Source organism: Argentina silus (genome assembly GCF_951799395.1).
Source record: "Argentina silus genome assembly, chromosome: 5".
In the NCBI taxonomy this organism is placed as follows: Eukaryota; Metazoa; Chordata; class Actinopteri; order Argentiniformes; family Argentinidae; genus Argentina; species Argentina silus.
This window is the reverse complement of record NC_139659.1, coordinates 13213698-13231932: the sequence shown is the minus strand read 5'-3', so window position 1 is coordinate 13231932 and position 18235 is coordinate 13213698. Positions and strand designations below refer to the sequence as shown.

Below are 18235 nucleotides of genomic sequence, written 5' to 3'. Positions count from 1 at the left end.
TTAGGCCCAGCGTCAACAGAGATTCAACCTGGCTGGCTGAGCTCTGCCCGGAGACTCCTCATCACAACACCTGTTTGGCCTCCATGGCCTGGTTAGCCTATATACAGCCTACACACACACACACTTGGTCTATATTCACTGCAGCACACTCAGGCCCTGTTTTGAGTACTTTGAAAAATATACCCTTCCTTCCTCCTACCCATCCTTGATGTGTGATCGCTGATCTAACACGCCTGAGATGGGCCAAAGCAAGCTGTTACTGCGGTGTGCTTTCGCCCATCCAGTCCTGTCAGATCAGCGACTTTCTTCAAGGAAGGAAGAAAAGTGTGTGTGTGGGGCGGGGGTTTCCGGGGTATTCAAACAGGGCCTCCTCTGTGTCAGTGGAGGGATGACGTGTGCTGTGTCACAGCTTGGCGTTTACCTCAGATATCCACCGCTGTCTCCTCCGCTGTTGTTTCATCAGTGCAGATGTTATGAGCTTTATTTGATAACATAAAGTTGTGACTGAACGTGTGGCTGGGCCATCCTGGTTACTGTAGGGAAACACAGCGTTATGAGCAGGCAAGAGAATAATGGTTTATTCAAATTAGATGTTTACGCCAAACGTACTGTGTGTGTGTGAGAGCGTGTGTGTGTGAGAGCCTGTGTGAATGTGACATGAACGCATCTCGGCCCAAAGCAGGAAGTTTATCAGGAACCGCTGTGAGATATATCTGGTGCCTTTTGTGACATTGTGAAGCGCCTACAGGCTCATCCCATTCAGAACCCAGACAGCCACGCATCCTTTTATGGTTATTGTTTTCATAAGATCTTTCATCTGTCATAAACAGACCGAGGCTGAGGGTGCTATTATGGGATGCACCCCATGTTGCCTATCTTATTGTGTGTGTGTGTGTGTGTCTGTGTGTCGGGGTGGGAAATGCAGTGTGTGTGTGTGTGTGTGTGTGTGTGGGTTCAGGGAAAGGACAGTAAGATAAAACAGGTACTTGCACTGAGGAATAGGCAGAGTCATGTGGACTCATTGTAACACACACGCACACACACACACACACACACAGCATAGCAGGCAGCACACCCTCTCTGGAACTTGTGTCCGTTGTCAACACCCAGCTGGCACTGTTTGCTGTTCACAGTAATTACTGCTTTCTGTACTAAATTAGTGTATGAATATCACACACACACCCTTCATTTCTCTCTCGCATGTTAAATACACCAGGTTTGCCACTAGATATCTAGGTTTGTTTGTTTGTTGTTGTTGTTGTTGTGGGTTGCAGCAGAGCACCACCCAAATCACTGCTGGTGTGCAAGTTCTGCTGCATTAAACCTCTGTTGTCCCGCCTGCTCTCAGAAACATGGACGTCTCATAAAATATTTTACAAGGCTCCGGTCTACAGTACAGTACAGGCGCTGGGAGTCGGACAGGATGGCTGTTGTGTTCTGGCATTCTGTGACTCTTTCTTTTGTTTGTATGCCTTTTCACAGTTTCCTTTTGGGTTAGGTGAGGGCTAGGGTTAGGGTTAGGGTTAAGGTTAGGGTTAGGGTTAAGGTTAGGGTTAGGACATGATTGTATGTCTTTTCACTGTTTCTCTTTTTGGGTTTGAAAAAAAAAAATCGAAAGTCATTTGAAGTCAAGTGATTTACTGTGACCTGATTTTAACAGGCCATAAAGAACCAGTGTGTTTAATGTCCCCGGAGTCTGCTGTGTGTCAGAGGGGCCTCACCTGGTCAGGCCGGCGTGGGAGATAAAACGTTAGCCCGAGTTTTGTTTACCAGCCACTTTGGGAGCAATTTGTCACCCGCCAAATCAAATCCATTAACGTGTCTGAGTGCAGAGGAGAGAAGTAAAGTCTGTGCTCTGTCAGCAGACAGGCAGGCAGGCAGACAGACAGACAGGCAGACAGGCAGGCAGCACCTACAGGCAAGCACCCAGCTTATCCATCAAGTCTGGGGTCTGTTTGTGATTTGTCTTGCGGCTGTGAGATGCATGCAGGCCCTCCTGCCTCTTTCATCATTGTTATTCAGGCTTTCATACTTATTGGAAAAGGCCAAATAAGGGCTTGTTGAATCAATCAGCGGAGACACCAGGCCGGGTTTGGGCTTGTAATGGCCTGCTGCGGTCTGTCAAATCGGTTGTCTGAGCGCCAGGCCTGGTTCTGCTGGCCTAGGCTGTGTATAAACAAGGCAAGCATGGGGGAGGAACGGTAGTGGGATGAGACCGTAGGATAATGCGCCATGGTTGTTGTTCTGTGACCTTGTTGAGTGGTAATGCTCGTGGGTTGTTGTGAAATGATTGCCCGGTGTTGTCGAGGGTTTTTCCTGTTCACGATTGTGTTTCTACTGTTCACGGTTGTGTTTCTACTCTTCACGGTTGTGTTTCTCTTGTTCACGGTTGTGTTTCTCTTGTTCACGGTTGTGTTTCTCCTGTTCACGGTTGTGTTTCTACTGTTCACGGTTGTGTTTCTACTGTTCACGGTTGTGTTTCTACTGTTCACAGTTGTGTTTCTCCTGTTCACGGTTGTGTTTCTCCTGTTCACAGTTGTATTTCTCCTGTTCACGGTTGTATTTCTCCTGTTCACGGTTGTGTTTCTCCTGTTCACGGTTGTGTTTCTCCTGTTCACGGTTGTGTTTCTCTTGTTCACGGTTGTGTTTCTCCTGTTCACGGTTGTGTTTCTACTCTTCATGGTTGTGTTTCTCCTGTTCACGGTTGTGTTTCTCCTCTTCACGGTTGTGTTTCTACTGTTCACGGTTGTGTTTCTTGGTGGTTTTTATCTGTTGCTCATCCTTCATCCTCACTGTGCTGCCACGTCTCCCCCTTTGCCATAAATCATAAGTGCGTGTGTGTGTCTGCGTGTGTGTGTGTGTGTGTCTCTCTCTCTCTCTAAGCCTCTCTACGGCTTTCTGCGGAAGAAATAACTTCCTAACTGGCGATGATAATGGTGATACTGTAGCTTCAGCCTGGAGGTTTGGCAGTCAACTCTGTGTTTTACTGGAATGAGCTTTTGAGTTGGGCCTAATGAAAAGTGGAAAACCCTCTCTGGAAGCTTCCAGATCCCGCATGTAATTATCTCTCATTCAAACCGGTCATTACACACAGAGATATGTGCTGCAAAAAAGATAGATCCCCTCTGTTATTCATAAGAAGGGGGCTTCGAATGATATTAAACATGAACCAGATTTGAGCGGCTTGTGGTATTGATGTTAGGTTATTATTTTATAGCTTGAGAGGAGCCACACGACTGTTAAAGAACAACGTACTGGCCCGGCTTTGACCGACCCAGTCTTCTACAGTCATACGCCTCACATCACTGCTGTTAAGGCGTAGGAAAGATGAAGAGGTCTTCTTTCGTCACTGCTTACTATACAATTCCTGTTCCCCCATCCCCCCCTCCGCACCGCCCCCCCCCCCCCCTTGCCTCCCAAGCCTGATGTTTGTCACACACTGCCAATTTTTTTATGTGCTCCTCTAACTTTGTAAATTAAAGCTCCCATTTTAGAAACAGTTAGTTTTTTTTGGACCCCAACGCGTGGCTGCTACAGTACTCTCTCTCCTTCGGTCCAAACAGATTGCTGCTCAGAAAACATGAAGAAAACAAGACACGCGGAAAGTTGAAACATCCCAGCGTATTTAAAGTTGAAACATCCCAGCGTATTTAAAGTTGAAACATCCCAGCGTATTTAAAGTTGAAACATCCCAGCGTGTTTAAAGTTGGATGTGTGTTGTTTTTTTTGCTGACTCTGACATCTTCTTTACAACGAGGCAGAAAGGCAACACATGTTTTGTATGTCACATGCGTACACACACACACACACACACACGCACACACACACATGTTCGTCAAATGACTGCATTTATCCATAGTTTCATGAATAATTGGGTTCAGAGTTCCCTACCTGTCACTGGTATCATTAAGCGTGTTGCGGTAATTAAGACTCATACAAACACACACACACAGGCAGACAATGCCAGCAGTAGGCTGAAGCTGGCAGGACTGCGGAGGCGGAAGCAGAGAGCCGTGGGGGGGCTTCGGTACACGTGTCACGGCTGTGGCATGGAGGAGGGGGCGGGTACAGCAGAGCGTCGCACGGTGAGGAGCGTTTCTCTGTCTGTCTCTCTTTCCCTCTCTCTCTCTCTCTCTCTCTCTGTCTGTCTCTCCCACTCTCTCTCTCTCTCTCTCTCTCTCCCTCCCTCCCGGGATGCTCTCACTCCCGAGGCTTCAGCTGCTTCCTGCTGAACACGATTAGCTGCACAGCAGCGCTCTAGCTCAACCTCAAAGCCGTGTTCAACACAGGAAAACAGATCCTACACGGGAAGCTTTTTTGAAGAAAAAAAAAAACGTTTTTTCCCTGTTTTATATATATATTTATTTTTTTACCACTCCACGTTTCTTGCGCTGGTAATAGCTTAGTGTTTTGTGCCGTTGAGGGTCTCTTCTGAATTGCTAAACAGATCATTTCGCGGGGGGGTTGGATCATGTGTTGTCTGTGAGCTGCTGCGCTCAGGAGCTAGCTAACCTCAGTTTAACATGCTCCTCTGGTGAACAGGGATGGGACTAGCAGAACAACTGGAGCAGATGCATGCACGCGCACACTCACACTCACACACACTCACACACACACGCACTGTACCTCCCACGCACACTCCCTCTGGAACTCTCTCTCAGACACACCACCACCCTGGAGCTCTGTGTCTGGCCCTGCATGCCTCCCTCTGCCCCCCCTACCCTCCACCCCCCCCAGCCCCATCCTCTGTCCCCCTACCCTCCACCCCCCCAGCCCCATCCTCTGTCCCCCGTCAGAGAGCCTGGGGAGTCTTATCAATATCAAGGAAGTCGATTTCGCTGAATCACTCAAGCTTTTTCCTCCCTTCCTGCAAATTCAAAGGAGACATGCAGCTTCTGGTGTTGAATGGGACCTCAAGTAGGGAGGATTTTCTCTGCTTCACTTTAACACTCCTCAATTCTTTCTTATCTATTACTCCACTCCACTCCACTCCTCTCCCCCTTTCCTTTCCTCTCCTCTCCTGTATCCTTTTGTACTGTAAAGTCTCTGCCTCCACAGGAGTGAGTGCTATACCTCCTCCCTCCATCCCTCTCTCCCTCCCTCCTTCCTCCCTCCTTCTATGGCGAAAGGCGATTCATCACCATACTTAAGCATTCGATCCGCCAGCCTTCCTGTCTGACCTGGCAGACGCCATTTCTCGTGTGTGTGTGTGTGTGTGTGTGTGTGTGTGTGTGTGTGTCTATGCTGTACCTGTGTGTACCTGAACCTTTGAAGAGCTGAGACTAGTGGGGGAACACCTCCATGAACTTCAACAGATGTGGTTCGGCTAATGGTCTCTCTCTCTCTACACCACTCTGTTTCTCTCTCTCTCTCTCTCTCTCTCTCTCTCTCTCCACCACTCTCTCTCTCTCTCTCTCTGTGTTTCTCTCTCTCGTCTTTTCCTTTCCTCATCCTGTCGGTGACCTGGTTCCTGAGGGAAGCTGTGAACGAGGAACACCACCTTCTCCGGTCACACTGTGGTGTTGTGTCTCTCTGCGCCGCGGTGATGTGGAAGGTGTGTGGAGGAGTGATGTGTTGTTAGATCCGGTAGGGTCGCTGGCTAGAGGTGCCAGAGTTGGTGTTGTCACCGGCTGAGTTCACGTCACAGTGGGTGGGAAGGAGAAGGCCAGTGGTTTGGGTAACCACCAGGGTTGCCCTGTGGGTGTTAGGTGTTCCAGGGCTTAGGGGTAGGCTATGGTAGTGGTTCCCCTATATGGGGTCCATGTTCCAGGGCTTAGGGGTAGGCTATGGTAGTGGTTCCCCTATATGGGGTCCATGTTCCAGGGCTTAGGGGTAGGCTATGGTAGTAGTTCCCCTATATGGGGTCCATGTTCCAGGGTTGGTTATGGGTAGCGTGGTCCCTAGGTTGCCCTGTGGGTGTTGGGGTGACAGGGGTGTGATGGTGAAGGGCGGAGGGTGAGGGGCAGGCGCGGGGGTGAAGGGCGGGTGCGGGGAGAGGGGTGAAGAGCGGGCGGGGGGAGCGGGGGTGAGGTAGGGCAGGGAGAGGGGTGAGGGGCGGGCTCTGTGCTGACTCCTGTCATTAGCTCACAGCGGTGGCATGATTAGAGTCACTAATCACAGTGGAGCTGTTGGGGGCGTACGCTGCTCACACTCCGCATGGACTCAGCTCATCTGGTGTCATTAGTTTCAGAGCATGGTAGGAATAACAAATTAACTCTCTCTCTCTCTCTGTTCCGTGGCTATGTCAGTGACAGTGTTTGGGTTGGTATCTTTTGAGCAGTTGCTGTGTCTCCATGGTTAAGCGTCATGTGTCTGATAAATGGCTTGATGAGATTATGGTGACGCAACCGTTTCTTCTAAGCTCTCATTAGACTGAACTCCCTGGCCTTGTGGAAGTCAAAGGAAGAGGAACCAAAGCCTAGTTCCACCCTAGGTCTCTTCCTTGTTTCCGTGCCCTCTGGCTGGCTCTGTTTGAAGGCTTTCCGCCCCCGGGATGTTTTGGAGTGTTGTGTGTGTGTGTTAATAAGCAGCTGTTGACATTTCTACTGAACAGTACCAGAACTTGACTCTAGAACGTTCTGAAATGCATCCTCTGAGGTACTAGAACAGGACCAGAACTGGACTCTAGAACGTTCTGAGATACATCCTCTGAGGTACTAGAACAGGACCAGAACTGGACTCTAGAACGTTCTGAGATACATCCTCTGAAGTACTAGAACAGTACCAGAACGGGGGGGGAGGGGGTCTTCATACGTTATCATTATAGTACCTTTTGTTGGTCATCTACCCTGGCAGAAGGTGTATTTTTCCCTGCTATGAGGACTCTGATCTGGGCAGTGGAGATGTTGATGTGGATTGCTGAAAAGCTGGGCCTACTGTGGGCAGGCTGTGGACCAGCACACTAATGAGAAGTCCGCATTGTATGGTTAACTCACAGCTGTGTGTGTGTGTGTGTGTGTGTGTGTGTGTGTGTGTGTGTGTGTGTGTGTGTGTGTGTGTGTGTGTGTGTGTGTGTGTGTGTGTGTGTGTGTGTGTGTGTGTGTGTGAGTGAAATCGAAGCAAGAGTTCACACTACTATCTCTTGACCTTGTCCATACAGACCATAGGGTAGAGGTTATTGGGTACAGACCGTAGGGTAGAGGTCATAGGGTAGAGGTCATAGTGTAGAGGTCATAGGGTACAGGTCATCTCTCAGTGTCGTATTACAGCCCAAAGGCTTTGAGTCCATCCTCTCTCTTCTCGCCTACGAACCGCCCACCCATCCATCCAGAAACTGGCCTAATACCCCGCTTTCACACGCACACACACACGCACTCACACGCCATGCACATGTAGTGCTTTGCTGCGTAGTCATGCGTGAGCCGTGTGATTGTAAAATGATTCCATGTTTCCGCGTGGATGAGCCGTCCTCCTTCATGTCTTCACACACGTGTAACCAGCGGAGGCTGGTGGAGGTAGACGTCGGAGGACGTGTGTTTGGCACCACTCCACACGCATTCCAGTGAGCCCTGTCCTCCCATTTCTACCTCGGCTAGCCTCCCCCGGCGTGTCCCGTGTGTGTTAATGAGACGTGGAGAGCGGAGGTGTCAGAGGAATCCCTGGGTCTCCGTGTCGGGATGACAGCCTTGGCTGTGGCAGGAGCGTCAGGCTGACGTTCCAGACACATGCAGAGGAAGACGGAGCGTACGACAGGGAATAAACCAGAGGCTAATTTGAAACAAATCCATCCGTGTATGCAGAAATATGCTGCTCAAACACACACCACGACGACTGATGAGAAATTGAACGCGTGTTCACGCTTGACATTTTAACGGATTTCACCGTCATGTTGAAAAAAAGACTTCTAGGTCCGTGCGCGTCACAGGGACGGAGAGATTTCAGAGGGGACTTTCTTCTCAGAATCACTTTCTTCTTCTCTTCACGCAGTTTGATCGACGTGGAGCATGTACACAGACGTGTGGGTGGGTGTGGCCAGCCCTACAGTATTTATTTGTATTTATTTTTGTTCAAATGTTCTATTTCTGTTCAGCAGTCGCAGGATGAGTCCTGCTAGACAGGCTGTGTGTGTGTGCGCGAGTCTGCGTGTCTGCGTTTGTCTGTGTGTGCAAGTCTGCGTGTCTGTGTGTGTGTGCGTGTCTGTGTGTGTGGGTGTGTGTCTGTGCGAGTCTGCGTGTGTGTGTGTGGAGGCTGACCTGGGCACACTGTAAGCGGCCCATCAGGCCTTGTCTGTCATACTGCCTGCTCTCTCTGGTCATTAAACTGTCTGAACCTTCTCTCCTTTCTCATGTTTTTTTCTTCCACCTGGTTAATTGTTGTCAGGGGCTGTCTGTTTGGTGAAGGAGATGCTGAAGTCCTAGTTGAATGTGTTAACGTGTGTGTGTGTGTGTCCGTGCGTGCGTGCGTGGGGTTTGTGTGTTAGAGGTGCGTGCGTGCGTGTATGTGTGTCATCACATTGCCTCATCTTCAGGAGACAGATCCTTGGCAGGGCTAATGGTCTCATGACCTCTCATAGTCCATGCTCACAACGCTCAGAGCATTCTAATGAGTCTCAGGGTAGAGAAAGGAGGAGGAGGGATGGAGGGAGAGAGGAGGAGGAGGAGGAGGGATGGAGAGGAGGAGGGAGTGGAGGGAGTCGTGCTACACAGACAGTGGTGGCTATTTCTGTCTTTCAACTTTTAAACCCGTCCTTTAGACACATTTCAGACAGAGCGTTGGCATTACTGAGGGCCCACAGCATAGAGCACCCAGCAGCGTCACAGAACACTGTTAGAAATGGACTCAAATACGTCCCTGATGAAAGCACTGCTCCTGTAAGCTTGTTACCATTCATTTCGGTTCATTAATTGATGGGCTTTAATTGGTCTGTCTGTTTGTCTGCTCATGCTCTTAAGTCTCTGGTCTAGTCTGGAGAACTCCAATCACTTTGTTCTCTCTCTCTCTCTCTCTTTCTCTCTCTCTCTCTTGCTCTCGCTTTCTCACACACACAGTCTCTCTCTATCATTTCAGTTCATTAATTGATGAGTTTTAATTGGTCTGTCTATTGTGTCTGCTAATGCTTCTAATTCTCTCTTCCAGTCTGTAGAACTTTGCTTTGCAGCACTTTGTTCTTGAAATAATAATCTCTCTCTGTCTCTCTCTCTCTCTGGCTCTGGCTCTGTCTCCCCCCCCCCTCTCCCTCCCTCTCGCATCCTATTGGCTGATCTTCAGGGAGACAGATCATTGGCTGGGGGGTAATGGTCTCCTGCCCTCTCATATTCCACTGAGGCTGATTCTGAAGAAATTCAAAACATTTCCTAAAATGTCCATTAAGCAACACAAAGAAAACCCGGTTTACTCTCCTCTACCTTCCTATCTTCCCCCCATCTGCCTCTTCTCTCTTTCTTTTCTCTCTTTAATCTTCCTCTCTCTTCAATTTACCTTCTCTCTCTCTCTCTCTCTCTCTCTTTCCCTCTCTCTTTCTCTCTGCAGTAACAATTAGAAATCCAGGATGAAAAACACTTTCGGTCTCATCTCCTCTACCTTCCTCTATCTGCCTCCACTCCCTTTCTTCTCTCTTTAATCTTCTTCTCTTTTCAATTTCTCTCTCTCTCTCTCTCTCTCTCTTCTCCATGCCTCTCCCTCTCCTTCCTCCGCTCCTCTGCAGTATCAGTACAATTAAAACCCCAGGATGTCATGTCAAATGCAGCGGTGCGAAACGCAACCTTTTACACCCGTCGCTCAGACACCATACCGTCATATATAAAACATGAAGTGAGATGATGTGTGTGTGTGTATATATATTTGGTGGAGGCAGAAGTCGGCCTCCCCCGGTGATATGAGATGTTAGCATCTGTGTCTAGTAGTCCATCTCCCGCCTTAGTGAGGTCGGAGGTCGTCGCGTGTGTTGCTGTGGGCCTGAGGAGAGACAGACATACCAGACATACGTGCTCTCCAGCCTTTAGACCGGGCCGCTCCTCCACCCCCTCCTCCACCGCTGAACACTCCAGTGATTACACTCCTCTGTCAGCGTCCACCAGTGAACCGTGCTCCCAACGCCCAGAGCATCCTAATGAGAGTATGAGGGTAGAGAGGGAGAGAAAGAGGGGGGGGGGGTTCGGCCCTCTGTAGTGTGAAATGGGTTTCCTGCCATTTCGACCACGAGTGACAACCCTCGCGGTGCTACACAGACAGTGGTGGCTATTTCTGTCTTTCAACTTTTAAACCCGTCCTTTAGACACATTTCAGACAGAGCGTTGGCATTACTGAGGGCCCACAGCATAGAGCACCCAGCAGCGTCACAGAACACGTTAGAAATGGACTCAAATACGTCCCTGATTAAAGCACTGCTCCTGTAAGCTTGTTACCAATCATTTCGGTTCATTAATTGATGGGCTTTAATTGGTCTGTCTGTTGTGTGTGGTAATGCTCTTAAGTCTGTGGTCTAGTCTGGAGAAGTTTGCTTTGCAGCACTTTGTTCTGGAAATAATAATCTCTCTCTGTCTCCCTTTCTCTCTTTCCAATAGACTGGCTCCTCATCTCACAGCCTGGGCCCATTGGAGGAGGAGATAGAGGAGTCCTCTGACCAGCCGCTTAAGGAGGCCAAGCTAATTAAAGGTAAGGTCTGATGAACACAGACAGACACACAGACAGAACCGCCAGCTTTAGGGAGAACAGAGGGCAATTTAGGGGGAAAAGAGGCAATGAGATTACTACCGCCACTGGAAGACAGATCCCATTTAAAATTATCCCTGTGGGCGTGTCATTTAGAGCTGTCAGCCTCTAGCCGCCCGCCCCCCCCCCTCCCCCGACGAAGGGCCTATCCAGTCATAACAAGGTCTTTCTCAGCCTCATGTCTGTGGCCTGCTGTAATGACTGCTGACCCTGGCTCAATGAGACTGTGTCTGGGGAAGGTTAATGCGTAAAAGGACTGACTGCAACCCTCACGTCCCTTCACCTCCACTGACCCAACACTTTAATCAACGCCTCCCCCTCTTTCTCTTTCTCCCCCCCTCCTCGCCTCCGCCTCTCCCAGCGTCCTTTGCGCCCATCTGCTTCGCCATCAGGGCCAAGGAGAACGACCTACTGCCACTGGAGAAGAACCGCGTCCGGCTGGACGACTCAGACGACGACCCGGACAAGGAGCTGGAGGCGGGGCTGCAGGCCATGATGGGCGGGGCCGAGATGATCGTCCGGGAGCTGGCCCCGCCCCCCGCGGTGGAGGAGAAGAGGCCGTCCCTCACACTGGAGGAGCTGGAGGCCAAACAAGGTACTGGAGAAACCCCCTCCCATTGGTCGATGTTGTGTTTGTCTGAAAGGATGCGTTTGACATGGAGGTAGCGTTCGAATTTAAGCATAACACCCAACATTTTTCATGCCAGGTAAATAAATAGAAAAATGTTTTGATATTGAAGGACACCACTCAATCAAACACACACTTCACCTTTGCGGGAAGTCAGACGCTTCAGGGTCGGGGGTGGGGGTGGATTGGGGGGGGGGGGGGGTACAGCCGTGAATACACTGAATAGAACAGAATAGTAAAGCTTGAGGGAGCTTTTAAGGGAGTACTTCCAGGAAGGACAGAGTGGATACAGTAAACCACAGTCGTATTTCTCTCTTGGACCCACAATGGACACACACACACACACACACACCGGTGTGGTGATGGAATTGCAAATGCAGGCCTTACTTACAGGACCCATTCATTATCTAAAGTGTGCATTATCCCTGGTCAAATACAGGGCAGACATGGGCATTTTCAATAACAATCAGGACCAATGGAAACACACACACACACACACACACACACAACCCACCTCATCACTGCTTCAGCAGTCCGGAGAAGCGTAAGATCTGTGTAATTAGTTGTATTTGAGCAGAGGCAGGGTAAATAAAGTGGCAGTAAAGTGAAATGAATGGCGGTGTGGCAGCTGGCCTGTCACTCACAGCCTGCCTCCGTTAGACTGCAGCCCATCGATCCTCTCACAGAGCTGGACTAATCTGGATTGATGGGCTGGAAAAGGATCACACAGGCTCACTGTGATTACCCATGCAGGGATTCAGCTGGGTGTGGGTGGGGGGGTGGGGGTTTCCATTGGTCCTGATTGTTATTGAATATGCCCATGTCAGTCCAGTATTTGTGTGTGTTTTAGCTTTCAGACCACTTGCTCCCCTTATCATAAAGCACTGTGCGTGTGTGAGCGTGTGCGTGTGTGCGTGCCGCTGGCCGCCTGTCTCATTTGCTATTGGTTTATTTGCCTTTTACGGTTTTCTAAAAGATCAATGGAGTGTTTTGGGTTTAACTGTGACAATCTGCTTACAGCTCAAAAAACTCTTTTGTTGCTTCTCCCTCTTTGAGCATGGACAGGGTGTCGTCAACAACAACAACAATAACATGATTGGTTGTAGTCAAGGCAGCCGTCTAGACTGGAACCTCCATGCCTTTGCTTTGAAGCAGAGCAAAAGGCTTTGATTGCTTCAGCACTTGTTGCAAAGAATTCCACTGATTGGGGCGTTCGCTCAGGCTGAACCTGTCTGCCATCTCTGTACTTTCTTTCAATTCTCTCTCTCTCTCTCTGTCACTGTCTTCCTCCTCCTCCTCTTATCTTTCCCACACGTTTTTTTCCTCCCTTTCGCTTTTTCATCTTTCTCTTGATCTCCATCGGTCTCTCTCTCTCCATCACAGGCGTAGCGTGAGTGTCGAGTTTTGGGCTATGATTTCAGTGTTGCCCCCCCCTCCTCACACCCCCCCACCATACCCCCCCCTCCCACACACACACACACACACACAATGACTCCATCAGTGTCAGTCTTGAGGTTAAAGTGTAGGCCTCCAGTCACCCTGCTGTAGCAGTAAAGTTTGCTTAGAATATTGATTTGGAACGTCTCCCGCGAGTTCCGTTTGTTGCCAATTGCGACTGCAGAGAGAAGAAGCGTCTTTCTCTCTTTACCGTGAGAAGAAATGAGTCGCTGTGATTATAATCACAGGAGTAATTACTGGGTGTAATTTTGGTACATTTATTTTAATTTACTTTTGGGAAGATTAACTTGCCTTAGCCTATGGGACGCTACACCCATGCTCATCGCTCTCCTTCCGTCTCTCTTTCTCTCTCTCTCCCTCTCTATCTCTCCTTCCCTCTCTCTTTCTCTCTCTCTCCCTCTCTATCTCTCCTTTCCTCTCTCTTTCTCTCCCTCTCTCTCTCTCTCCCTCTCTCTCTCCCTCTCTCTCTCTCTCTCTCTCTGCCTCCCTCCCTCTCCTTCCCTCTCTCTCTCCTCCCCTCCCTCCCTCCCTCCCTCCCTCTCCCTACAGTATGAAAGCGTGATTCCACCCCACCACGAGGTGTTAACTGAAGCCGAGGTGTTATAAGGATCACTGCTGGCGGGGGTCACAGTGTGAAGTTTGCTTCTGGAGCAAACGATGCTTGTCGCAAGTGCAACCGCTGAGGTGGAACGCCCCTTCTTACTGTGAGAATACATGACTCACTTTGATTATAATCATAGCAGTAATTGTATCATTTTGGGGGTGCTGGGGTTCACTGCTAGGGGTCCAGTAGCTGTTGTGGGTCTGACGCGTTTGCACTGAGCCCTCATCTCATCGGTCCTGGCAGGCAGCCAATATTTAGTCCAGAGAAGTATGTATTCGCAGCCCGTGGTTGCATCACATAATGACTTATTTTCTAGCTCTTTCCCTTTGTACGTTTGATGAACAGATGGTGGGGATCGCAAATGCACACACACACACACACACACACACACTAATTGAGCTATTGTCAGGCGGACAATTGAACCCCTCAGTCTGGTCGATGGCGATGAGCCACTCTTCTCCCTCTCCTTCTGTCTCTCTGTCCATCTCTCTCTTCTCCCTCCCTCTCTTCCTCTCTCCTTTTCCTTCACCGTCCGTCCCTCTCTCCTCCCACCCTCTCTTCCCCTCTCCTCTCCTCCCTCCCTCTCTCCTTTTCCTTCGTCTGTCCCTCTCTCCTCCCAACCTCTCTTCCCACTCTCCTTCTCCTTCTCCATCCATCCCTCTCTCCTCCCTCCCTCTCTCCTTCACCGTCCGTCCCTCTCTCCTTCTTCCCTCTCTCCTTCTCCGTCCGTCCCTCTCTCCTCCTTCCCTCTCTCCTTCTCCGTCCGTCCCTCTCTCCTCATCCTCAATCTCACGCCGCACCGTCTCACGTCTTCCCAGCGCGACGCCGCTTTTCGCCCGTGCGGACGGAGTCACGCCCTCCGACGTGAGCCGACATCTCCCCCCGCTGTGTTTCCTCCGTCCACGTCCAATAGTTTTCCCCGGTGGTCCAGAGGACAGCAGAAGTCCCCCGTTTTGAGGACCTAATTTGTTTAAACACCGAAGCGTTGAACATCCGAGGATATCCAGCGTACGCTCGGAAAGGCAGAGTTAATAAAGTGCTCCTGGGAAGCTTTCATAAACCCTGGAGTTTCTCCTATCCAATTTTCTGTCCCCCTATGCACCGATGAGCAGTGCAGTGTCAATAATGTACCTCTGACGCTCTGGTTTCATCCATCCCTCCTTCCGTCTCTGCCTCTCCTCCTTTGCGGTCCATTACGCTTCCCAACCCTCCTCCTGCCCCCGCCCCCGCCCCCGCTCTCTCTCTCTCTCTCCTGCCGCCCCCAGTCTCCCCTCCTTTCATCTGCCATCTCTCTCTCTCTCTGTTTCGTCCTCCCCCGGCTTCTCTCTCTCTTTCTCTCTCTCTGAAAGCATTACTCGTTACTTTTCCTTCTTAGCCGAGCCTCACACTGGGCCTCACAGCACGGTGCACACACACACACACACTCCCACACACATACGCACACACTCACTCTGTCTGTCTTTGTCTTTCTCTCTCTCTCTCTCTCTCTGGCTTTGGCTCTCTCTGTCTGTCTCTCTCCCTCCCAACACATCCCTGACTCCCTTCTCTCTCTCTCTCCACTTTTACCTCTCTCTCCCTCCAAGCAATCTCTCTGCCACCTCCACTGTGTCTGACCCCCCCCCCCCCCCTCACGACCTCCCTCTCTCTCCCATCTCTCTTATTAGAAGCTATGTTATCAGTGTACTGAATACCTGACCTCCCTCCCTCCCTCTCTCTCTCTCTCTCTCTCTCTCCCACCATAACCGATGTTATCAGCCTATACCTGACCCCCCCACCCCTCTCTCTCTCTCCCACCATAGCTGATGTTATCATTGCGTACCTGACCTTCTCTCTCCCCACCCCCCCACCCCCCACCCCCACCCCCTACAGCCAAGCTGAAGCTGGAGGACCGTCTGGCTGCGGCGGCCAGGGAGAAGCTGGCTCAGGCCTCCAAGGAGTCCAGGGAGAAGCAGCTGCAGGCGGAGAGGAAGAGGAAGGCGGCGCTCTTCCTCCAGACCCTCCGCACCCCCCTCGCCGGAGACCACCGGCCCGACGAGACCCCCGCACTGCCAGAGGTCAGCGCCGTAACACAACGCCGTCGCAGCCGCGGGGCGCACACATATACAAACGTACGCAGACACACACACACATACGCTAGAATTGACCTCACCTGGGGTTAGCCAACCTGTTGGGTGTTTCATCACTGCTAGTGCGAGCGTGTGTGTGTGCGAGCGTGTGCGTGTGGGGGTGGCGTTGTGTGTGTGTGTGTGTGTGTGTGTGTGTGTGGGGGGGGGGGGGGCGTGGTGACCGTCCATCTGTTGGGCCTAGCCTTCCGTGGAGAGGAGGATAATGTTCCTAATGGAGTCTCTTCATCTTCATCAACCTGCGTAGGGAGAGGAGCAGCCTTTAATTGGCCCCGCTGACAGTACTCTCCGGAGGCTTCAAACTGTGTGTGTGTGTGTGTGTGTGTTTAAGAGAGTACACGTTCACAGTCCCTCACACCCGCAGAGAGAGGCTGCCTCGCATCGATCCACACACACCTACACTCTGGTGCGCAAACACAAATCTAATCATGATCCATATGTCACACACACACACACACACACACACACACACACTCACACTCACACTCACACAGGCAACGACTAACTGATTTAGCCACTGGCATGTTACTGTAAGTAACATAAGAGCCCAGTCACTCCAGGTGAGGTCAGTTCTAGTGCGTGCGTGCGTCCGTGCGTGCGTGCGTGCGTGCGTGTGTGCGTGCGTGCGTGCGTGCGTCAGCCAGCAGTAGGTCGTAGTGGGTCGATGGGGGTGAGGTGGTTTGTTGTTGTTGTTGCTGCTGGCTTGGCTGTAATGATGTATACTGACACACTGGTTATCAGATTTCTCATGCTTGCACGCAGTTGGGGGTGTGTGTGTGTGTGTGTGTGTGTGTGTGTGTGTGTTGGCTACTTGTGTGCTCTCACACAGAGTAATGAGAAGCATATGGGAGATGTGTCTCTCACACACACACTCTCCCTGTGTCTCTGGTTGGACAGCAGTTCACCAACAGCCGGATGACTGTAGGCGTAGATGAAGGTGTACAAATGGCTCTCTCTCTCTCTCTCTCTCTCTCAGGGGATATCTACCCTCCCCGCAAAAACACACACACACACAGACACGCACACGCGTACAGATATTCACACACACACACAGACACACCCTAGAGTAACAGGCAAGGCAATTCACTCAGCTCAGCTTCCAGGTCTGGTTGTGTCTTCTCTGTACCTGAATCCAGGTCATTTTCCTCCGTGGTCTCTCCCCGCCGGGCTCAGAGAGCAGATTTACTCATGCATCAGGGAAATATGGACTTTTACTGCCTCTCAAATTAGAAGTGGATATCTGTATCCGCATCCTGGAGCTATATTGCATTTCCAATAAGAGCTGGGCCTTTTAGACGCCTGGGCTCTCCCTGTAGGCATTCCCTGCATGGCCGCCCCAATTCCCCCTTCTCCCTCTCTAACACAGCTCCAAAGAATTAGCTTCAAATGCATGGATCTGGACCCACTTAAGACGCATATGTAGCCTTGGGGGGTGGAGTGGCTAAGTTTGCCCCCCCCCCCCCATGTAGGAGACTTGCCAGCCCTTCTCCTTCTCAGAGGAGACAGACGGTATCGGCCCGCTCCCCCAGCAGTGAACAACCCCCCCACCGTGCCCCCCCCCCCCAACCGTTTTGTCAGAAGGGACTCGGCGGCCATGATCTACGGCGCCTGTCTTCCCCGGTTATTGCCACGGCAACTAAACCCGAAGCCGGCGGTCCGTCTGGCATCTTGTCGTTGTCCTGCGGCAAATAAAGCACGTTTATCTCTTCCCATCAGGGCGGCCTATCAGGGCCTGACTGGCAGAGGAGGGCTGATTTACGCAGTGGCAGCGCGCCTGCCGTTTTTACTGGCCAGGTTTACTGGGTTTTACTGAGGGGAGTGGGGCCCGCTTATAAACTTCTCAGGAGTGTATTTATCCCCAAGCTGCAAACAGGCCCAGAGACCAGAGCGTCTTCCAGGCTGCGCCTCGCCACCCAGACGGCGTTCCTCTGGCGTGGGGAGCTGTTGTTCAGAGCGGAGAGTGGGTGGTTTTAGAGGGGCATTAGAGGAGCATTTTATTGTCCATGTCACTTTACAGATCAGCGTTCTCACTGCTCCACGCGCGTACTTGAACCGACGCCAAGAGCAGCGTGTGTGTGTTTTCTGTGTGTTTTCTCTGTGTGCATGCATGTGTGTGTGTGTTTACAATGCGTGAGAGAGATTTGTGTGTTTTTTCCACACACACACACTTCGCTGCACGCCGGGCCGCAGTGCACTTTGTGCAGCGTGCGTTCTCACGGTGATTCATGGCTTGTTTGTGAGTGCATCTGAGAGAGAGAGAGAGAGAGGCCACCTGACGCTCCCAGCATTCCCTCCCGACTGCCAGAGGTGGCAAACATCACAATAGAGGAACTCTACTCCTGAAGAATGGAGCTGTTTCTGTTACAGAGAACCACACTACGCTACGCTAACACTTCCTCATGGGGCTTGTGTGTGTGTGAGACAGGCGAAGCAGGGGGCGCTTTAAAGTGTAAATAATAATCACAGAGGGTGTTTGATGTCAGGCTGTGTGTGTGTGTGTGTGTGTGTCAGGGGTGTCTGTCCACACGGTGAATAGGGTATGTCAGCTCCCTCTAATGTGGGCCCAACACACACCTGGTGACCCTGGCCGTCACCTGTTCAGCCAGGTGGCTGTGGGTAGAGCCTCTGTCAGGAGGAGGGTCCTCTCTGTCTCTCTGCCCAGCTGTGCCCTGACGTCTCTGGGACGTCTGGACGCCTCCGTCTGGCCTAGACGACGATGGTGGTGGTGGTGATGGTGTTGATGATGAAGATATGTTCAGGGTGCTGGAGTTG

General features: G+C 51.1%; 1 protein-coding gene across 3 annotated transcripts in view; it reads left to right on the top strand.

Annotated features, from left to right (window-relative positions):
* sfswap (splicing factor SWAP) overlaps window positions 1–18235 on the top strand; it is a 61235-nt gene that overhangs the window by 20097 nt on the left and 22903 nt on the right. For 2 of the 3 annotated variants that reach the window (XM_083670359.1, XM_083670361.1), the window contains exons 11-13: window positions 10503–10593; window positions 11012–11245; window positions 15210–15448. In XM_083670359.1, the coding sequence (XP_083526485.1) occupies window positions 10503–10593; window positions 11012–11245; window positions 15210–15448 (564 nt within the window). The remainder of the gene's footprint in view (window positions 1–10502; window positions 10594–11011; window positions 11246–15209; window positions 15449–18235) is intronic. The other variant, XM_083670360.1, reaches the window with a different exon arrangement.